Here is a 23,849-nt window from a genome sequence, read left to right as displayed (position 1 = left end):
CCTGTACTGTCATTTAATAAAAATACTGTTTAGAAATAGTCTTGATGCTGAACACTGTATAGTAGGAAAAATTATAGCTGACATTAGATATACATACATACATATACATATTTTCTTTTGTTTTTCATCCTCAGAGCTATTCTTTGCTTCAACTCTAGTTGTTATATAGCAATACACTACTTAACTGTCTGTTCTTCCAGAGTCTGAATGCAAAAAATAATTCATGCTATTGCTATATAACATACATATTATAACTATTAGAGCAGAAAAGCTGCTTCCTTAATTGGACTTTGCAGACTGGAAAGTTCATTGCTAAAACAGTTTAATCCAGAGAAATATTCAACCTTTCAACTCTTTGGACCTGATCTGATTAGTTAAACTGAGTATAGCAAAACTAAATTTTTCTTACTGATAGCAGCGGATATGAAACCTTCAAAGTTAACATATAATGCTAATGTAATATACTAAATCTAGTATAGTAATAATGAATTTCCTATTGGCATTCAGTTATTAAATAAAAAAAATCAGCAGAATATTTAGTGTGATAAGTTAAAATTCTTAGAAATAATATTCTTGGGTGAACTTTCCCTCATCTCTTAAGTAGTACCAATAAGTACGTATGGTGCCACTGCTGGACAAGTGATCACAATTTACAATGTGTGTCCATGTACAGTTTTACTTTGCATTTAATGTTTCTCTTGCCTCTTGGAGCTTTTGCTCCCAATACCTTCATTTAAGAGTAAACTGACTGAAATATCTCATTCTTTCTGTCAAACTAAGCAGGATAGTGCAGATATTTTAATATACTATATCAGAAATAAAGTTTTTGTTCAAGTTTGTTTCCTTCCATATGCAATCTGTCAGCTGTTTTCACTTATTTAAATAATTCAAATTCGTGATAATGTGGGGTTTAGGTGTTTATCTATAAGAAATTTTATACTACTATATCTTAATAATCAAAGAATATGCCCTTAATAAACAATGTTCTCCTCAAAACTAGTGTTTAGAAAGAGCCATGAAGTTTGCGTTTGAAGAATTCCATCTCTGGTATCAATTTGCATTGTCCTTGATGGCAGCAGGAAAAGTAAGTCTTAATTTTTGGATATGATTTTTTTTTTTTATGGCTTTGATAACAATGTTTGGCACTTTCATAATTTTTCATCTGCAATGTTTTTGAAAATAATTCCTTAAATAATCCAACTCACTGTATTTGTGAATTTTGCCTGGTGCTATAGAAAGAATGTAACAATCCTTTAATATTTTCTAATTCATGAGGACTGAAAGCTGATGGTCAGAGCAGTCTTGACATCAAGCTTAAGCTAAGTTAAACAAACACAGTAGTGTTTTATACCAGAACACATTTTCCAGGAATGTCTTTGTTCAAGTACTGTTTTGATGAACCAAGTTTATGCCAAGGTACAGATGATTGCTGATTCATGATGCTCCTGTTCTTTTTCCTTTGTGAATTTCTGTGTGTTTCTTTTTTTTTTTTTTACTGTTGTTTTAGTACCCTATGCAAGTGAAGTGGGATACGTTATTTTAATTCTTAAAACTAGCGGCTGATGTTATCAGATGCAGTTTTCCATTTTCAGTTCTTCGTGATTAATTATTCTTGCCATTCTCTGTTCACTTAAAATTCTCTTTTGAACTGTGAGTGGATAAAGGAAAATAAATTAAAGAAGAGCAGAGACAGTCTGTTATAAAGTCCTGTACCATATCTATGACTGCCTGCATTCTGGCTCTTCCATTTGCCTTGCTGAAATGCTGTGAGCTTGCAGGCCTAGCAAACCTTTAAATGTACCTATTGAAATTGTATTCTGAGCAAATATGTCTGCTGGAATGCTTAGTTGTATTTCATAAGGGAAAAAAACGAGAGCAGCAATTACAGTCATGCGTTTCAGTTGCGTGAGTTGAGGCACATTTTCGCAAAATGTTTGGTATTGGCTCCTTTGCTTACGGGAAAAATAGAGACAGTAATGGAAACGGGAATCTTATATCTGTGAAACATAGTTATGCTTTTAGTAATTTCAATGAAAAATGTTTTTAACAGTCTGCTCGAGCTGTTAAGGTCTTGAAGGAATGTATTCGTTTGAAACCAGATGATGCAACTATTCCTCTCCTTGCTGCAAAGCTCTGTATGGGATCTCTCCACTGGGTAAGCTTTGCCACTGTTTTTTGTTTGTTTGTTTGTTTTTTCAGCAAGAGCTGACATTAAAATGCAAGAAAATGTTGGATTAGAGATGTAGCAGATACTTTTGCATAGTGATTACTAGATCATCACCAAAGATACATCTCAGATAAGTGTATGCACATGTGCATCCCTGTTCGTATGGCTTGAAAATACTTGACAGCAATGGTTGTGATTAACCACATAGCATATCTTGATACTCATCTAAGATACATCTAAAGTGAATTGCAAATTTAAGTGTTGGCATACAGAGATGAAAAATTTAACTGACTTGTGTTTCTTCTGTGCAAGAGGAAAATAACTATCTTGAGAAGTGAACGGGACAAACCTCTCTTAATTTTTCAAGATGCTCTACTGTTCATACTATGTTTGGAGATAGCTGGTGGTTATGAGCTCTTAGAAGGGGCAGTGTCTTTTTAAAAAGTGTTACCTGTGTTTTAGATAGCCTTGAAATTAGTGTATCTGTATGAAAAACATTCAGGTGATTGAAGATGTGGTATTTCAGAATACACATATAACTTTAAGAACATTATTTCAGAAAGGATGAGAAGAAAAAAGGAAGGTCACAATCAGAAACTGAGAAAATAGCACAGTAGTTGTTATGGGACTTGTTCAGGCTGACAAAAGTACCGTCTTAGTAATTAACATAGATTCTATAGATTCTACTTCTTTGATTGTTTTCCTATGGATTGACTCAATATGTAAATTGCTGTACTTAGGATTTACATTTACTAGCACAGATTCAAACTTTTTTTTTTTTTCCAAGTCTGTTGGATAGCATGGTAGCCTGGGCATGCAGTTAAAACCCTGGTCATTTATGTGTCTATGAGTTTGAATACTTTTAGCAGTGCTGTATGTGATGCAGGGATCTGCATGGCTATATGTTTTTTTTTTGCAGAGTTGTAGAATCATGGCTTTTTTAATTGATTTTCATTTTAAAAAAAAAAAAGGTTGACAGAGTAAAATCTCTGATTAAATATGAAGTGCAAAAAATTGTAGATGGTATATAGAGCAGAAATGCCATTTTATTTTTTAAAAGTTGAAAACACAGCGTCTGGGCATTATGTACCAGTACTTCTCTCAACCATAAGAGTGAGTGCTTCAGCATACTTAAATCTGCATTCTATATTGTTGATTTAGCAAGAAAACCTAGGTTTAATGAAAAGGAAAATAGTCCTTACAGTGACTACGACTGAGATCGTGACATTCTTGGTAAGCGTAAATAAACATGCTGTGCATTCTTCACATTATGTAAGCTTTAGCTACTTTTAGACTTATGTGAATGTTTTATAATATTTTCAGTTGGAAGAAGCAGAAAGATTTGCCGAAACAGTTGTTGATCTTGGAGACAAAACGTCTGAGTTCAAAGCGAAAGGATACTTGGCACTAGGATTGACTTACAGTCTGCAGGCTACTGATGGTAAGATAAGAATAAACACATCTGGAAATTCTCATGTTGCTTAAAGAAGGATACCGAGAGAGTGCTAAACTTAATATTAAGCTTCTGTGTGCAACCACTTTTCTCAGTCCATGTATTATCACTACTTCGGTAAGCATGTGGAATGTAAACCCTTGATCTTTTACATCACTGATTAAATATATCCTTTTCAGCATCTTTGCGAGGGATGCAAGAGGTCTTGCAGAGAAAGGCTCTTCTTGCATTTCAGAGGTGAGTGGATATTAATCATTTCATTCTGCTTATGTAGGAAGAAGCTTTATTTTATGTTGGAGAGGGACTTGTAAAAGACTATGGAATTAGGTTTTCGACTCTGGGAGTTATTATTCATGAGCACAGAACGTATTTCTTTAACATTCATTCCATCGTTTTCTGCCAGAAATGTAAAAATCTATTCATAAGGATTTCCTTTTATTTCATTTTAAAGACACTTGTATGATTCTGTAGTATAAAATATTTGCTTAAAGGAGTATTATGTTCTGATCTAGAAGGGAAAAATGGTATGGTGCAAAGTTTTAATTCATGGTTCAATATGACTGTTTCTAGAAGAGGTACTTGCTGATTAGATTATACAGCAGGTTTTTGAAATTTATGCCTATAGAGGCAAAATGATTAAGGACCTGCTGCTGTGGATGAGAGCTGAAGTGCAAGTAGTAAGTTAGGAAAATAATTATTTTTTATGTGGAGATTTAATAGTGTAGGTAATAACATCGCAAATGCACCCATCTTTGAAGTGTTTTACATGGAAGTAATACTGATGGATATGATAATAGTTGATTATCAACAGCTCGAACTCTACAAATGATAAACAGGCTTCAGCGTGTATCATGGTGTTGCTAGTTGTTTGTTTTGATGATTTAGGTAGAGGATGTTACTGAAAGTTTGTTACGGCTCCGAATAAATTATGCTCTACTTAGCAGAATCATACCCACTTTCTCTCACAGTTCTTTATTTAAAGAATATTTTTTTTGAGGAGATAGAAATTGAAATTCTCCATTCATCTCCTACACAGTTTAAAGATCAAGCGATTGTACTGGGATCAGTATTTTGATTTGTCAAAGTGTTGGTTTTGTTTATTTCATTTTTGTGGTGTTGGTTTTTGTTTGTTTTGTTTGTTTGTTTGCCTTTAATTGTTCACATGAAGGACGTATTCCTGAAGAAATACAGGTTTCTGCTGGGAACTTAGTGCTGGTTTCCAAGGCCACCAGTTCACTAGCCATTTGAGAAGGCTTTTTTTGCTATCTTTCTGCACTGGTGAGGGGGTGTTTGTTTCACTGGCTTCTTTTGGAAGACTTTCAGTGCTTTTCCTGTGGCTGGTGTGAATTGAAGTTTCACAGAACTCACCAAATTTGTGATAGATAGTAACAGCTTTATTCTGTCACTAGCTGAAGCTTGGTGACTGAACTAGTACTCTTCAAGATCCAATCTCTCCTTTTCAGAGTCACTTAGTCTTGATTGATTCTTGAATTAAAAAAGAAAACAAAACAAAAAGAAATTGCAGCAGCCACCACTGGTTCTTTAAAGAAATATTCAATAAAATAAGAAGCAGCCCCCTAGTAAGTTGAACTACATTGATACATGTTGATACAGTTGCTAAACTATTGGAGTTATCTCTTTGAACTTGAGAAGACACCATTGCACAGTTCAGAAGCAGAAGGTTTGTGATTGTAATATATTCTAAAGGATTTTGTTCTCTGCCTATAAAGAAGACTGATTATATATTCTGAAGATGATTATTACACATACTAGTTCTACCTGAGCCTACGTTATAAGAATGCATTGAAATGTAGTTCCATTCGTGCTGCCCAGTGTTTAATGCACATAATTTTGGGGTACAGTCATCAATTGTTTTGTATCTATGTTAAAGTTCCCTGACTCCTCCCAAAAAGAAAAACAAAAAACCCATACCTGTGCTCAAAGGCAAGCACCTTATTGTGAAGGGGGAATGGCTGTATGGACTGTTTTCTGTGGGATTTGTGTCAATACGAACAAGTCAAATCTGACCTACAGTTGTAATATGGTTTGTTGTGGTTGGACTTGATGATATTGAAGGTCTTTTCCAATCTGAGCAATTCTATGATTCTATGACCTAAACACTCAAAACAAAAACAAAACAAAATAGAACAAGAAAACTTCAAAAAATGTGGAAAAATATTATTTCTTTTGGTAATTTATGTTACTTGCAACTACAGTAATTACCAATACTCCAGGAATTAATAAGCACAGAAACGCTGCTGAGATTGGAAAGCTCAACAAAAGCTTTTTTTGAACAGGAGTTATTTATAAAACAATCATCAGCATAGCTTTCTTCATCTGACCTTCAAACATAGGTACATGATAAACCATCCAACATAGGTTTCTTTTACATTGCTACATAGCAAAGTACTCTTCTAGTTTAGTATAAAAAAAAAAATCAGAGCCTTCCTAGGAGGCTTAGTATGCTGAAAATGTCCTTAAACTTTGGGAGTTTAAAGAAATAAATCTCAGATCTATTTTGCTACTCTTGGTCTTCAAGTTCTGTGCTTCAGAACTATCCTGATTAGGGTTAATGCAAATGCTCGAGTAATTCTCCTGTAGACTGTATCATTCTTGTCTTTGACAGTACATCCTCACAATATGTATGTATTTCTTACCTGTATTAATAGGATAAAAGATTTACAGTTTTGTTTCTCTGTTTTTTTTTCAGGGCTCACAGTTTGTCTCCAACAGATCATCTGGCAGCGTTTTACTTGGCACTGCAGCTTGCCATATCCAGACAGGTTAGTGCTCTTTTGAAGGTGCAACGTCTCATTATCACTTAAACTTTAAGACTTATATCTGCTGATTGGATACAGGTGAAGATTTTTTTTTTCAATAAAATCCTGGTTTTCTTTGTGCATATATGCATGTATATATATATGTGTGTGTGTATAGTTTTTTTAATAGAAAAAAAGGAAATATTCTTTCTCAACACCTTTGGTTTTTCATACTTCTCTGGACTTCTACCACAGTATTTCCAGCCCTAGGATCAGAAATAAGACATGTGAAATTCAGTTGTTTTGTTTTTTTCAGCCTTTATATTGCTGGGCAGAGAGCAAGAAAGTTCAAATTTGAGAGCACATCCACACAGTACGTCTATTTCGTGTAAACTATGCTTACAAATTATCAAGGGAATGAAACTACTGAATCTAGCTTTTGAGAATCTTAGATAATGCACAAGTCTGCAGCATCTGCTAAGATGTGTGTCTTTTCAGAATGCTTGTAGAAGGTTTGTGAACAGAATTACAAAACATGTTTAAAATGATAACTAGTAAGACTTTTAAAGCTATAAAAAAGATCAAAGCTGAGTTTAATTTGAAAAGCTCTTAAATGTAAGGAAGATAAGTGTTCTACCAGGTATCACAAGAATTTTGGATAATGCAAAATTGCTTTGTATATGACATAAGTCTTTCCTTTGTCAATTTTATTTTGGGTAGCAGTTATGTAAATGGTAGTTGACACAATCATGGTGACTGCTTTTCATTGCTAATGAGCAGCAGAGACGTTAAGCAAAGTCAGAGTGAAATGGATTGCCCCGTTAATATCACATACTGTTCTTCAAGTAGCAAGCTATGATTGTATTTCTGAATTTCTGGTGTTGCTCAGTTAGTTTTCCTGGTTTTAACACTTTACTTCGAGTAGAAACACAGGTACCACAGTAGATCATGAAATTTTGTGTGAAGAGAATTTACTGTGGCAGTCTAGCTGTACGTTTTGTTAGTGTATTACAAATAAAATATTTAAAAATCATATGAAAATACAGTCAATATTTGAAAAAAAAGTATTTATTTATATATAGGTTAACATTTTAAAGGGCTGAAGTGAAGGGGGTTGTTTTTTTTTTTTCAAATTGCAAGTTATTTTCCATAGTTAATATAGTTTTCAATTTTTACAATTCATTTTTGAGCATTTCGGTCTATTTTTAAACTTCTGAGTAATGTTCTGAAGGTGTCAGTAGAATTCAACATGATATCTTGGTGAACAGTATAAAAACATTAGGTGCAAGTAATTAAGTGTTAAGCAATATTTCTAGTAGATGCTTTTTTAATAAAAAACTTTCTTTAAAATAGTGCTTTCTTTTTCTGCTTTCTGTTGATTTTTATCAGATACCAGAAGCTTTGGGTTATGTTCGTCAGGCTCTGCAGCTACAAGGGGATGATGCCAACTCTCTTCATCTCCTTGCACTTTTGCTATCAGCCCAGAAACACTACCATGATGCTTTGAACATCATTGATATGGCCCTGAGTGAATACCCAGAAAATTTTATGTGAGTAAATGTCATGTTTAATTTGTATGCTTTCCCTCTTTCTTTTTCTCTTTTTTTTTAATATTCTTATATCATTAATTTTGAGAGAGGATAGATTTGAAATTGGTCTATTTTTTACTTATTTGTCCCCCAATATTGTTTTCCCCTGATTGTAATACATTAGCAAACATCCTGTTCCTTGATGTTGAATGCCACCTTTTTGTTGTCTGTAAGAATTATTGCTGCCTTTTTCTTCATAAATTTGACCAGGATCTCAGTTGATACAGTTGATAGTTTTATAGCCTTCTGCTATTTCACATTTTCCTCTTCATCTATTTGTGTATGAATTGACTGTGTTCTCATTAGATGCTTCCACTCATTTCAGAATTTCAGAACTATCTAGCTATTCTTCTCCTAGACCTGTCTATACTCTGAGGGATCTCTGTCAGTAAATCCTGGTTTGAGAGGAAATTGAAGTATCAGCTACCTAATTTTATATCCTACCATTTTTAAAAGCAAACATGATCAAAGCACTGCAGTCTGTCATCTTCTACCTGTTTTTGGTTCATCTTCTGCTACTTAGTGATGATGTAAATTGCAAAGAACAAGCTGCTATTTCTCTCAGAATCATTAATGATCTAGAAGAAGTATTTCTGAAATTACAGTTCTCCCTGTTTTAGTGAGAAAACAAAGGATCGTTCAAAACATACTTATGGGCTTTAAATGTATGGTCAATGTCCTCTCTGTACTTGTTTATGTTTATAACTACATTTTGTGGCTAAGTCTTTTGCCTGAGTTGTCTGATCTTTCTAAAGTTCTGATCTTTCTGATAATGTAAGTGTGTATGTGAATGATACGGGTTCCTAACGGTGGTTCTAAATTGTTCATCTTGTATGGTGCAAACACAATGGTAAAATAGTGTACTACCTAAAAACCTACTGGAGCTCTAGAGAGGAATATCTTTCTAATAGGCATTTCCATCAAATAAACAACAATTGCTGAAGAATTCAATATACATTTCTAGACAGTCTTTTAGCATCTTCTCTTTAGTGCTGTCAGGTTGATTCTGGTTTCTAAGAAGTCAAGGTAATGACTGAGATTCTCTGTGTGCTCTCTGCAGTTGTTGCTGACAGCAGCCAGCCCCATCTGGTCAGTAAGATAAATTTGGATTGACTTCTTCATGTAACTGGATTATTTTTGTAAGGATTTATCAGCACGACCTCAAGATTACAATCTGTTCTTGCACTCAATATCTGGTGCTGTTTATATAGTTATCAATATGTATGTGTGTGTATATAAATCATAAATGCTTAGTTTATTCTTGAGTCTATTATCTTAGACTGTAACTTTTGTATAAGATATGATCTCATAGTACTTCCTAGCAGACTGAGAAGTGATCTTCTTGTGTATATCTGAGGCTTGCTCATTTTTAGTTAAACTTTTGATTATTTCCTGTTGATATTCATTGGCTTTTGTAAAAATTTCAAATATCATCATATTTTGCCTTTAGTCTTTCAGTTATGTCTGAATCCCTGCAAAGTGCAAGGCTTTTCTTGGTATTCTCTATATTTAGTCAATATCCATTATCACAGTTGTATGCAAAATTTGTATAATTTGTAGATTTACAGTGTAATGAATCACTGTACTTGGGAAACACTGAAGTAAAACACAATGCTTGTGTTTTGTGTTTCTTCTTTTGTTGTTATTCTTATCCATCTACCTCTGCATGGTATACTTGCATTTTTTCTCTGAGTGTTCCTCTGCCCTCCTCACAGCTGTATGTTCTATTTTGGTGAAAAGATTCTAAATTATCAAAAGCTTATTAATGCTCTGTATTTGTGAAATTCTACACGTGTAAAGAAGTAATAGAACACACTCTGAGAAATGGATATTTTAAAGCATTTTCCTGTTGTAATCACTTAATAAATGTGTTATTTGTCAGTTTTTAACCCTTTAGAGCTGCTATTGCCAGAATTGTTTCATGTTCAGCATTTGAAGAATACTGTGGGCATACCATCATATCTTAAATTATTGTTAACTTTCCTGTACTATAGAGCTTGAAAGTTGCTAAGCAAGTATAACTTGATTAGATTACCATCTGGCTCCATTCATCTTTAGGTCAGTATACAGAAAGGAATTTAACAGAGCTGAAGAGTTCTGCCCCATCTTAATCTAAAGGAATGGAAGACATTAACAAATGTCACACTGTGCTGTTAATAGCAAGATATAGATTTATTTTTCAAAAGACAGTTAAGCGTTCTTTCTTTGTCCATTATATTGTCAGCATAAATTTGCAGTCTGGGCTGAGACCTTAAGGAGTAAGGGAACAAACTATTGGAGAAAACATAATAAACCTGTAAAAGTGAAATAGGTATGTACTAATGTTTTCTAGAAATAGTCAAATACAAGATATCTGCTGAGTAACTCTAGCACTGTTCACTCAAACTTACTGTATACTGTAAGTTTACTGTGAACGAGACTGAGTACCTTGCTCTGATGAAATGGGTAAGAGTAAGGTGCCAGCACCAAAAAAATCCAGATAGTTAATCTCAGTCAGGTCCTAAGGCATTTGAATTCATCAGAGGTGTAACTTCAGAAGATATGACTTCCCATATTTTATTAGACAACTTGTCCTTGCAGTAGAAATGCAGAGTTCAGTTCTCCTTCATCTGGCAGGATTTATAGCCACAGATGATGCTGAGTCCTAGCCATCAAACTCTACAGAAGAGTGGTGAGGTGACCCTCTTGAAAACAAGAAAAATGTGAGAGCAGGCTAGAAGGAGCCACAGTATATCCTAAACTACTAAAGTAGTTAACTATGAGGATGTAGGTAGTGAGTTTTTTGCTGTTTGGATTTGCCTTAAATTTTATTTATTTCAAGATAATGGTTACTTTAAGTATATAAGCAGTCCTAGAGGTGTGCATTACAGTCTGAAGGTGTATTCAGTATGATGCAAGCTTGTTGAGTTGCGTTGATACTGGGGGTACTTGTCGTCCCTCCATTTATTTCTCTCAACATCAGCTATGGAGCACTACTTGTGATAACTGCATCTTTGCAGTTATATGCCCTGTTGGTTTAACTCTTACAGTTCATTGGTAAAACCCAAGGTAATAGCTATACTTAGTTATTTTAAGGTCAAGCTAATATACTGAGTTAATGTTTTGAACTCTGTTCTCTGACAGAGAAAAGCCAAAATGCTTTGGACACTTTGTGTTGGTGAGAAGCATATTGGTTAAATAAACAATGCCTAAATTTCTTGGGAAGAGAACATTTTGGAAGTAAATCCAATCCTTCAGTTGCTAAGAGATTTCTGGCTTTTTATAAGTGAGCACTGCTCCATAATTAACTTTTATATCTCATGCACAGGTCTATGTTGAGGAGCCTATTAGTGACCTCCTTTCCATGACACTTTCTTGTCTTTTTACCCTTGTTATGAGCCTAAATCTTGGTGCTTTTTTTTTTTTCCCACTAGTATGAAATCTTGAAATAACACTTCTGTTCTACCTCGTGATTAGTCAAAAGTAGTTTTTCAATAAAGAGTGACAGGGCTAGGTGACATATTTATGATACTGTTTTTTTGTCTTAGCTTTTTTAGGTTCTCTGTCATTATTTCAAGTGTTGGTGCAGTTAAAGATAAGTATTGTGCCTGAAATTAGTGTAACAAAGCAAAATAAATATTGAATATTAATTGATAATTTTATGCTGAAAATTGAGAACTGCAATGGATAACAGCTGACAAACTTTTGAAGTAGGAGAAGTAGGAAACAGCAGATGGGTTATTTGAGGAGTGTAAGCATGATATTTTAATGTTAAGTACTCTCAAAAAGGAAAGACATATGGTAACAGGTTTGAAGACAGCTAAAGATTAAGTTCACAGTTTAAACATTTACATTTGTTGAAGTGTGATGGGCTATTTTTTTTTTCTTCCAAGAATCTTTCATAGAAGCATCAAGCCAGTTATCATTCTTCACTAAAAAGTATTAAATTCTTTCATTACTGACTCTGCAGGACTCCAGAGCTACAGTAAATATCTCAGAATTGCAAATCATTGATTAGCAAATTTCTTGTTGTCCAAGTAGGCATAACATAAGAGCTACTGGTACATGGAGTGTATGATGATACACTCATAGCTGTTTTGTGGGAGAGGGATGTATTTATCAATTAGAGGGAATAGATTGCACCAGTTTATTTTGCCAAGGTTGGGAATAATTGCACTGTTATGTGGGATGTTGGATGAACTGGCACTTTTTTTTTTTTTCTTGATAAGTAGAGCACGGGGAATTCTTTGAGAAAAGTGCAGTAATATATGAATGGACAAAGAGCAGTCACCTGTTGGCCTTGCCAAAGTCATGTGTTGGGAAGGCTGTTGTATGCATCCTTGTCAACTTCCGACACAAAGTTTTTTTCAAATCCATTTAATTTTGGTCTTTTCTGTTTTGGGCATAAGTTTGTTCTCAGGAATGATATTTCTATAAGTCTCGAAGTTTTTAGTTCTTAGTCATGAATAGTATAGCATAGTTTAGTTGGAAGGGACCTTACAAAGATCATCGGATCCAACTGCCTGACCACTTCAGGGATAACCACACATTCAAGCATATTAATAAGGCCATTATTCAAATGCCTTTTGAACACTGACAGGCATGAGGCATTAACCACCTCACTTTGGAAGCCTGTGCTAGTGTCTGACCACCCTCACAGTAAATAAATATTCCAAATATCCAGTCTGAGCTCTTTGTTGTTCCCATCCTGCCATTGATTCCCAGGCACAGAGCCCCCTGCCTTCCTCTGCTTCCCCTTCTCAGGGAGTTGCCGGGAGCACCAGTGCTTCTGTTTTTTCTTTCCATAATGTCTTTGTCTGTTGTGTGTGCTTTATATTAGCTGTTATTATGTGCTTTTACCAACTGGTTGACTAACCAAGGAGCTGTTGATAGGCAGATATTCTTTTATGTAACAGATTTGTCATTATCCTTAGGGCATTATCCTTGACTGTTATATTTGCTTGGCATGGCTAGGCTGTAGATACTCCTCTGAAACTTGATTGACGGAGTCCTAGTTTGGGTTATGAACTAGCTGCCGTAGGCTGTTGAAGACAGGAAACCAGAAAGTTTTCAAGTATAACTAATTTGATCTGGCTTTAGTCAGAAACTATCTTCATTATAGTTTACGGATTTGCATTTTTGTAAGGACATTGTGTTCCTAAGATGGGATACTGCATGTATTATCTCTACCAAACATCGCGGGATTGACTACTGCTTCTGTCTGCTGAGAAACAGTGCTACTGCACTGTGAATAAATATACGGGGAAGCATAGTTCAAAGAGTGCAATGGAGGCCATACCACAACAAAATAGGAGGCATTACTTTTGTAATGCTTTTCGTGAGGTGTTTTAAGAACAGTTAAACATTTTTCCCCATCTCTTCTACAGTCTATTGAAAGCAAACTGAGGAAGCATTCCATTCTTCAATTTCATTTTTAATGATAGAAGAATTGATTTCCGTCTTCAGTGTTTTATTAATCTGTATTGCTTTTATACGTACTAGCTTTTTGTGGAAACACTGTCCTCTAGGTGAACTGTGCTTTCCCTCTATGGTGCTTGTCCCATCTGTATTTGTATGTAGAAATTGTACCTCTTTTGTTTTGGTAGACTGACTACATTAAATATTTTTCATGCTCTGCAGTCTCCAGTCAGCTGATAACCCTCACAGCCTTTCTCTGCAGCTGCTCCAATTTGAAATTTTGTGTATGTAACTGTTATAACGAGAATTATTATAGCATTCCAGATGTGGCCTCACAAGGGTATTGTAGAAAGGCTGTTTCTTTCTGTTTCTGCTTCAGCTACTGCAATCCAAAATTACATCTGCCCTCTTGTCTGTAGCCTCACCTTGATGAAGTTGGCTGTTAGGCACCTCTGGTTTGGAATAACTTTTACCCAGACTGTTTTCTCCAGTCTTTCTTTACTGAGTGTGCATGATGATCTGTTTTTTCATTGTTGTTTCAATGTTATTTGATCACAGAATCGGAACAGCCTGGGTTGAAAAGGACCACAGTGATCATCTAGTTTCAACCCCCTGCTGTGTGCAGGGTCGCCAACCACCAGACCAGGCTGCTCAGAGCCACATCCAGCCTGGCCTTGAATACCTCCAGGGATGGGGCATCCACAACCTCCTTGGGCAACCTGTTCCAGTGCGTCACCACCCTTACTCCTAATATCTAATCTAAACCTCCCCTGTCTCAGTTTAAAACCATTCCCCTTGTCCTATCACTATCCACCCTCATAAGCAGCCATTCCCCTTGCTGTTTACACCCTCATTTCAAATATGGGAAGGCCACAATGAGGTTTCCCTGGAGTCTTTTCTTTTTCAAGCTAAACAAGCCCTCAGTCTTTCCTCATAGGAGAGGTGCTCCAGTCCTCTGATCATCTTAGTAGCCCTCCTCTGGACCTACTCCAAGAGCTCCACGTCCTTCCTGTACTGTCTTATCTTTTCTTTTTGTATAATTCTCTGCGTGTGATTAAAATTGTAATGATCTGTCTACCTTCTCTTAAAAGAACACCAGCAATACAGCTGCTGTTCTTCAATCGTTATACTCACAGACGCGATATTTTCTTAAACATTTTTACTGCCTGAAATCTTCTGGGATCCTTCTGGGAAAATACTGGGAAAAGGACTATTTTTGAATGCATTCGTTTTCTTCTAGTTTAAAGTGTTCCCATTCCCTATATATTTTTGTTTTTACGTCAGAGATGACAAAAGTAAAGATTATGGTGGCAGGGTATTCATTCCTAAATATTTTTTTTCAACCTGCTTAGGTACAAAAACGCCTTTGAAGACTAATTTTTTTCTTGTTGTTTAATATCCCTACTTTAGCTTTACGTTTTAGTGTGTACCAAAGATGTAGTTTTCTTTATTGATTTTTCTCTTCTCCCATTTGTCACCCACTGTTCTTTATAGAATCCCTACAGGTTTCTGGTATCTTACTGGCACAATTATTGATGATTGATCTGTCAAACATTGGGTTTTACCCCTTCAACTTGAGATGCAAATCCTTAAGTGTTGTAACACTTTTCTGTTAAAGTCCAGACTTCTCTGTATCATAGATATCTTTGCTAACCTTTGCTAACCTTTGCTATTGCGTTATTTCAGCATATCCTGTTAATATTCAAAGATCTGGTTATAAACCCATTTGAGACTTCTCACTCTTTGCTTGAAGAAAAATCCAGCAATATATGGATTAGCTTATGAGCGGCTGTCTTATAATGTCCTCATTAGCTAGTGAGATCAGTCTTAAAGTAATGGAGTCATTTGCTGCTTCACTAACTATTTAGTAAATTGATCAGCCATTAGCTCCAAGAATAATAAAGCCTTTTCACTTAGGAGTTTGATTTGTTCTCAATTTTGTCTGGATAATTATTCTCCTAAAATGATGCAGTTCCCTTTGTTTTTATCTAAAGATCTACATCCATAACAAACAGTAATGCCAAAATGTCTTCCTAGTCACATATCTTTAACAAAACCTAGCCTGTTTTACCTACTTTTCTTCCCCAAAGGATCTGACCCAAGCAGATTTCTCTTTGTGTCTGTTTGTTCCAGTTTCACACATTGCTGACAGATACCATTCCACACTTCATGAATATTGTCTATTCCTCACTACTTGCATTCTTAGCCATCAGTGCTGTTCCACCATGAGATTTGTTCTGCTCTGTGCCACTAATTTAAACATTAGCCTCTTACAAACAGGCAGAGCTAAATGGTTTGATACTCTTATAAAATGTACAGATTGATTTTCATCATTCTCAATTTTGACAGTGTAGTAAAAATGTGTGTGAAAATTACCAGGACTATTCCTTCCGAAGCTTTTGACTCCGTAATTGGAGTGTCAGTAAAGCGGGCTGTGTTCCAGGGCAGTTGTTTCCACAGATGCTTTAAGTTGGCCTTACAAGAAAATCCTTTTTCGGATGATGTACCTCATGGTTTCATAAACCTTCCTGATAATACTTATATCTGAGCTGCTTGCTCATCTAGTTATTGACTCATTTCTTCACTAATGTTTATAGAGAACTCAGAGGAATTAAGCTAGAGAGATCTGTTCATCTCACAGTATTGCTTCTGCCCTTTGCTTTCTTTCTTTTTCATCTCTTCGTTAGCCATTCATTAAGTAAAACTTTAGTTGGCATGTTTTCATTTTTCTCTTAACAGCTCATTTGACTTTTGTAAAATGTCTTAGTTATTCTTTGATTTATAGTCAAAATATTTCACAGTTACAGGAGAGCTGCTCTCTATGATTTTATATATGCAAGCATTATTGTTTAAAAGATTATTTTTGCTTTAGCATGTGAGTAATCCCACACTATGGTACTTTTATAAACACACACACACATATGTTTAGTATATCTTGGCATTAGATACTATTGCCTACCCTTTCACAAAATGATGAGTGTTTTCCTTTTCCCATCATACTTTCAATTTATTGTTTCTATACTGGAAAACCTGCAGCCATTTGGGCCCTTTTTGTTTTCTGAAATTTGTAAGAAACAGGGATAATGTTGTATGTGCTCCAGGTGCATGAACAGTATTGAATTCTGATGCACTGCTTCAATTCTTGCATGAATATTTCCCTTCTGTCTTTCCTTTGAGTCCTGTAGTGTACTAGTCCAGGTTCTTATATTTTTGTTGCACAGACTCCTGCTATTTTGTACACGTGTGTTTAAGTCATTTCTTAATAATCACATCTCCTCCCTTTCTGTCTCCCACTAAATCCTTCTTTTACCTCTTGCAAGCATTCAGTGGTTTGCAGAACCTATTGTTTTTTCTCTCCTATGGCATTTCTGGAAGTCTTAAATGCTTTTGAAAGCTATTAGTGTTAGTTAGTTTTATCTGTAAAGTGTTTGCAATAAGATGTTTATTAGAATCACCTTGTTTCTAAAATAACTTGTAAATTCAGTGCAAGTGAACTTACTATGTTCCATACATTTTGTAAAATGCTTCAAAATCACTGTAAAAAAACAAGAAGTAAAACCACATGCACAAAAACCTTTTTAACACTCTTAATAAAAATACTGTTAAAAACACTTCCTTGTTTTAAAGTACAGAGAAATGGGAAACATTGCATTAAATACATTGATGTTATTTTTGGATATGGTTTGGCTTTGGGGAGGGGGATGTTAGGGATGGAAAAGATGTGACAGTCTGAGGGGCAGAGGACGTTGCTTGTCTTCTTTTTTCCTTCTTTCCTGGGTAAAATGGTGGACAGACCTGAATATTTTTTTCTTCCAGTTACATAGGTACAGTTAAAGTATTATCTACAAAGCAGCACTCTGTCAAATGGAATGTGACTTTAAATGATTTATATAGATCCCCATATACTAAAATGAGATTTACTTATAAGAGGAAAGCATGAGTGATTGCTTTGTAACATCGGATGAGCCTCCATATGACATTATTACACTTGCTTATCCGCAGGCTTTCATTCCCTTAACTAATGCAGTGGCCTGTATTCCCTTTGCTTCTCAGTCCCAGCAACACACACACTGTAGAGTTGACTTTTAGATTCATATTCTGCGTATTTTCTGCAAAGGACATTCGGTGCAATGCTGTAGCTTTAGCTACTGTGCCTGCTGAAGCACTTGCTATCATTTCTTGTTCTTGAGAAAACCCTCTGGCAGTTTGCAGTTGCTATTAACAGCCTTCAAGTTTGTATTTGGGATAAGAAAGTTCTGAGCTTTCACACATGCCCACCCTTCTCAGTCTTCCCACACAAACCATATGACCAATCAAATAAATTTTTCACTTAGGATGATTGAGGTTGTACTGGAATAAAATGCTGAAGTACACCTGGGCTTAAAAATGGAAAGTAGGCTAACAGTTTTATTTGTGTCTTTTCCTCCTGCTTTGTGCTCTCTAATCTTGCAACATACTAAAATCTGCTTTTAAATTAGTGTTTTTCTAGTGTATTATCTGTTCCCAGATGTTGTGATGTCTATAAATGTGCATACCAATTGACTAACGGCTTTACTATCCTGTTGCATTCATATTCTTTAGTTATCTAGGAAGGTGTTTTTCCAAGTTAATCTCTGCAAAAAAACTTTCTACTGATACCTCAGTATGTGGCATGTAAAAGGAATATGCAGTTGTTATCTTGTGAGGTTATGCACATCATCTGTGTTGCTGCCTTAAAAAGCATCGACTTTGAAATCAGAATTAATTTATAGTGGCTTCCAGCAAATGCTTGCTCTGCTTAGGAACAGTTTGCTGTGTACCTAATGAATTATGTGCTTTCTTCATGTTATCACTTTAAAATGTTAAAAATGTTCAGTTCCTGCTGATGGCAGTGTAATATAGCATGGTGCTACATAAACATTTTAATCTGACTAATGCTGATCAACTGCCATGTACCTATCTGATCTAATGGTATCTTTTCAATATAGCCTCTTTTACTTCTTATAAAAGAAGTTGATGGTAAAAAAGTTTATGAATTACAGGCAAATAGCATGTAAACTGATTTGTTTTCCTTCCTAAGTTCATATGTGAAAACATTCCTTTCTCATAAATTAGTAAAGATTTTCCTTAATGAAGGCATTTCTTCTCTTCAACATACAAAATAGTGTTTTCAATGATCCAGCTAATTTCTTAACTACTATTATCTTACTTAACTGAAAAAAAAAAGCTAAAAAAAATTAAATCCTGTTGTTTCTTGTAAAAAGTACTATTACTTTGATGATATGATACATTATTTGACTTTACTGCAATTAATGAAACAAAGATTTGAATTAACACCATCTTTGAAGTTATGTTATTTCCCCAGTGTGGCCTGAGATTGGATATCTTTAAAGAAGTTTTGCTTGAATCTCTTTTGTTTTTCTTAGTTCTTTTTCATTTTTCTCTAGATTACTGTTCACAAAAGTCAAATTGGAATCCCTGTGCAGAGGCCCAGATGAAGCACTCCTTACCTGTAAACACATGCTCCAGATTTGGAAATCCTGCTATAATCTCACTAACCCAAGGTAAGGTGCTGTAGAATTCTAGACTGTGCAATACTAGACAGGGCAATACTGAGTCAGCAGTCCTCCTTTTACTTGTTCTGCTATTGCGAATGAACAAAACCCTGAGGAGAACTAGAAGTGCTAAGACACAACCTGATGGGTAGGCAGGAATCACCTGGAGTTCTCTGAAGTAATATGCACCAAAGCTAATATGCTCTGCTTTGATGAGAACGGATTGCAGAAAGGGCAGAACTTCATGACATACTCTGTGATGTGGTTCTGTGTACTGGCGTTGTCTTGTTTTTCCTCCTGATCTGAATTGTAGAACCTTTTATATCAGCAAGTGTACAGAGTGCTGGAGTAAAATCTAGTTAAAGGACTTTTGCTAAATAGAATGAAGGAGGGCTAAACATTTACTAAGATTAAAGAAACAAAGGAGATCACATGGATAAATACAACATGCTTGAGAAGTCATCATGGCTTATTTTATTTGTTTTTAGAAGAGGTTTGGCTTATGAACCTACTACAGTTCTTCAAATGCCTTTGCAAGTATAAGTTGTTAAGAGTCCTCTTTGAGTTTCCAAACAACTTCAGTCCTTTGCCACACACACCTCTGATCACCTGTGAAATCAACAGGAAAACAAGTATAAGCAGAATTTCCTGCTATCTGGTTGTCTGAAGGCTTGAAAATTTCTGGAGATGCTGCGTAAGAAGAGACTCATACCAGACTGTATCAGATAGCTGGTATGATGGTTTGTTTGATCTCACAGTTACGTAAACACATGTACCTCTAAGAAGACTGGGAGAGCTGGAACCTTAGGGCTAGTGAAAATTTTTTCCCTCTTGTGAGCAGTTTGGAGCAGAAAAAGTTGGGGGGGTATGAAGATTGGAGGAAATAGGGGAAAGAGCATTGAAGGCCCCCACTTGGGTCAGTCATAGATCATTTATATAGGCTGATGCTGCACTATGGAGCAGGACTCAGAGTTGATAGAAAGCAAGTTTGTCAAAATTTTTTCTTCTAAGCTAATTGATGGTGGTGTTTTTGTTTGCTTTCTTTGGTTGGGTTTTGGGGAAAGGGATTATTTAGGCATGCTTTTAGGAGTTTTTAATCAAAAGGTTGTGCTGTAGAGAATAGTTAAAATTTCTCTGCAAACTTAATTTCAGTGAGGCTTTAAATGTACTCCACACGACCTCTCATCGTCTGTTTCTCTCCCATTCTCTACAAAGTTCAGGGCTCTAATCATAGCTTGTAATTACTTTTATGTTGTTGCTGTGCTAAGAGTTACTATGCCACATTAAGGACATATAAAATAATGCTTCCTTCAGGAGTCAGCAGTGATTATGAAAACCCTACTCTTTGGCTGTGCCAGTTTTGGACACCAGACTCCTTTGTGCCTGATAGTCTCTACTGTGCTTTTTATCTCGATGCTTAAGACTGTCTTGAAGTTCTGACTCACTGGTGACAGAAATTAAAATCAAATTGGTAATGAAATAGAAAGGACGATAGATAGGGATCATGATGAATTTCACGATTCATACACTGAGTTGTATGAAGCAGTGCAATGCCGAACTGAAACCTTTACTTGGATTGTCCAGGGTGAAATTTAAGGGCTGAATACTCTCTCATGTTTTGCCACAGTAATCCTAATTTGTCTGCCTAGGGAAAAATATGTCACTCTGGCCTGAAATGTGATTGGTAAGTTCTTTTCATTCAGCTACACTACAGATAATGCAGGAGTGTGGTGTAAAATCAGTATTTTCCTACCTTTAATTTTAATACAAACTTTATTTTGTTGAAAAATACTGTTGGACAATGATTTTCCCACTGGAAATAATTGAAGCCTTTTCTTGTAGTTCTTTAAGATAATTAAAAATAAGTCTATTAATCTTTACTGTTCTCTTTGTCATTTCTTCTCTTAATCTAAAACTGAAAATGTTTATTTTCAAATATTTAAATATACTTCAAGCTCATGTGAAACATGTTTTTTTATTCTGATTTAGACTCGAAACTGATTTTCATATATAACTTTCCCAGTGAGATAAGAACTCACCTTTCTGATAAGCTGATCAGTGTCAAATATTTCTTCTTGCAGTTAATTTTATTTTGTGGTTTAAACTTGGGTTCACTGTCCTCAACAATCTTTTACTACTAAAAATACATTTTGAACAGCTAGATACAGCCCAGCGTACATGCTAATGCAGCGTTTTCTCTTATCTTTGTTCAGCTAATTTAGAACAATTTTGTCTTTATTCACTATATACACATTTTTCTCCTTAAATAGTTTAATAACACTTACAAAATCATTTTGTGATATGAGACTCGGAATGTAATCTTTATTTCATACACATCAGCCATGTTTCTATTCAGCATGCTCCTTGAATAGTTGAATTATTTTCTAGTACTTAGTTTGCCTTAAGAAAACAGAACAAACCACAGTGCCAGTAATGTGCTTTAAAGATATTTATGCTAAGCCTCACTTTCCTTGTCTGCAATATTTGGCACGTCATTTCTTGTGGACTGAGGAAGTAATTAATACAGAAAATATGCAACTACTGGTGTAGCAACTAAAGCTGATAGTATGTGTCCTAGAAAGTCCCCTTCTGTTTCCTGTGGATTTCTATCATCATTCTGTAAGGAAATTGGTCTTGCAATAATCTTAGTATAATGCAAAGTTTTATTTATATTATTTTAAGAACAGCTGTACAAAGAGAGGAAGTTGTCTCATTGGTTTTTGAAGCGTGCAACTATTAAGAGTTGCTGAAAGGTTTCTTGCCTTTCTCTCAGATCAAATTTGGAAAGAGACATTTAAAAATGTAGGGCAACTGTAAAGATGTATTAAATTCCAGTCTTGCAGTTTAGACTAAGATCCGTTAGGTTTTACTTTAAGGTGGGAATTTTGTAGAGTTTTTTTCTGTTTTGTGGGGTATAAGAATCAGACAAAATTTTGCATTTTGCTAATTTGATCTAACAACCCAATTGTTTTAAAATTCATTATTTTTAAGTTTGTGGATTGTTTCTTTAAAAAAAAAAAAAAAAAAAAAAGATGTTTGTTAAAATCTTAGTTGATAGGAAGTAGTACTAACTTGGAGTCCTAAGTCCTAAAAGCAGAATTACTGCATTAGCCATTAATTCTCCAGTCTCTGTTCTTCTGCTGAATCTTTAATCACAGTTCTAGGACCAACCAGTTTTCCAGCAAGTCTATCAACAAGAAGCCTGAGGGGCAGTGAGTTTCAACTGAAGTGGAAACTGAGTGCATTTTTCCACAAGAGCTAACAGGGAAAACCTGTGGACAGTGCTTAGGCACCTGATCTATTCTTAATTGTTCAAAGTGTTCCGACTCCACAGTTAGGATCAAATTCTGCATTAGAGAGCTAACGTACGTGATAAAAAGCAAAAAAAGACACAAACACCACATCACTCAAATCTGTAGAGATAAAAGTGCTTCCTTTTAAGGAAAATGGAGGTATAATGTTTTTATGACATCTTTATCTAAAATTAGACGTCTTGAGTTCAGTGTTTCTCTTTAGTGTGGGAAAAGTGTGGATTTTCAAACTTGCATCTGTAGTCTTGGGCTGCTGAAACAGAAGTGCTGTATCTTACAGAATAGATTAAGGCACAATAAAGCCTTTTTGTAAAGCTGCTTGTTATAAATCGAGTTAAGTCTGTTTTTGCTTCTTGGTTATACTAATTATGACAACAAAGTCACTGAAGTAAATATGGATTTAGTTTTGCTCAGCTTAATTCTGTCCTTGTGCAGCTGGCTTAATATACTGTGAGTGGTTAGCGATGCTCAGTACTAAATTTGTTCATAGAAAGAACCTTTATAGCAAGAACCTCTGTGGGAGGAGGGCAGCATGCAACTTGTATCTCAGTATATAATTTTATATTTTAATAGCTCACAATTTTTATACTTCATTACAGTGATTCTGGACGTGGGAGCAGCCTGTTAGACAGAGCTATTGCTGATAGACGACAGCTTAATACAATTACATTACCAGATTTCAGTGATCCTGAAACAGGTAAGAGCTGCATTTGAGCAATAGGATGAATAAAATGGACTTCCCATAACTTTTTTTTATTAGTTGTTTGCTTTGTAAAATGATATCATGTATTGTGAGAATGTTTTCATTGTCATATGAGTTGAAAAAAACATTTTGGAACCATTTTTTATTTATGAAGTATTTTTTATAGTATGTTCACTATAAGCTAAAATTTCGGTGGTCTGGATCTTGCAGATCTGGTGGTATATATATATTTTTTTTTAAAAGCTAAAAATGAATGTGCTTTATTAGCCTATTTTCCAAAGTCCTTTTCTGCCTATTAAGTGTTTCACACGTATTTTCTTCTTTAAGAAATCATATCACAAAAATTTAAGAAAACTAAATCTCAAGAAAACTCAAGATGTGACTTGTGGAATTTGCTAAAATCTCCACTATTTATATTAAAATAGGATTACATAAGTGGATTACTTTAGACATAGCTTTAAAAATATATATTTATTATAAATCATATATACTGCAAAAATTGTACTTCACAATTGCACTACTTAAAAGGTATGATTGTTACATAGCAGTAAGTATTAACAGTATGTAACTTGTACATTTTATTTAATATATTAAATTTTTACAAGGCAAATTCATATGCCTCATCAAGTCATTTAAATAAAAACAGATGAGCCATGCATCCTGTGAAAAGCACAGAAATAATTACTGTTATGATACTAGATGTGCAAAAACCTTTAGAATATGTTATTTGCTTTCAAAAAAAATTTTTTTCTCCTCTTTCCTTGGTTTTATCTCCAAACTGCAGCATGCCTATTTTGACATCCTTCAGATATCAATTTCTGCTTATTCATACTTCAATATAAACAGCTTATGAGGAAATTTGTCAATCTGATGCATAAACTAAGATGCACTCAAGTGTAGTCTATATCTTTGCTTAATATTGGAATTGTGCAGTAG

At 35.0% G+C, this 23,849-nt stretch overlaps 1 protein-coding gene across 6 annotated transcripts in view; it reads left to right on the top strand.

Annotated features, from left to right (window-relative positions):
• TTC7B (tetratricopeptide repeat domain 7B) overlaps positions 1 to 23,849 on the top strand; it is a 122,011-nt gene that overhangs the window by 58,103 nt on the left and 40,059 nt on the right. For all 6 annotated transcript variants that reach the window (XM_048947986.1, XM_048947981.1, XM_048947985.1 and 3 more), the window contains 8 exons: positions 1,001 to 1,084; positions 2,051 to 2,155; positions 3,491 to 3,608; positions 3,800 to 3,857; positions 6,331 to 6,403; positions 7,769 to 7,929; positions 18,792 to 18,908; positions 22,810 to 22,907. In XM_048947986.1, coding sequence (XP_048803943.1) covers positions 1,001 to 1,084; positions 2,051 to 2,155; positions 3,491 to 3,608; positions 3,800 to 3,857; positions 6,331 to 6,403; positions 7,769 to 7,929; positions 18,792 to 18,908; positions 22,810 to 22,907 — 814 coding nt within the window. The remainder of the gene's footprint in view (positions 1 to 1,000; positions 1,085 to 2,050; positions 2,156 to 3,490; positions 3,609 to 3,799; positions 3,858 to 6,330; positions 6,404 to 7,768; positions 7,930 to 18,791; positions 18,909 to 22,809; positions 22,908 to 23,849) is intronic.

The sequence above is a fragment of the Lagopus muta genome, chromosome 6 (genome assembly GCF_023343835.1).
Source record: "Lagopus muta isolate bLagMut1 chromosome 6, bLagMut1 primary, whole genome shotgun sequence".
Lineage (NCBI taxonomy): Eukaryota > Metazoa > Chordata > Aves > Galliformes > Phasianidae > Lagopus > Lagopus muta.
Note: the sequence above shows the minus strand (reverse complement) of the source record. Positions and strands in the feature narration are given on the sequence as shown.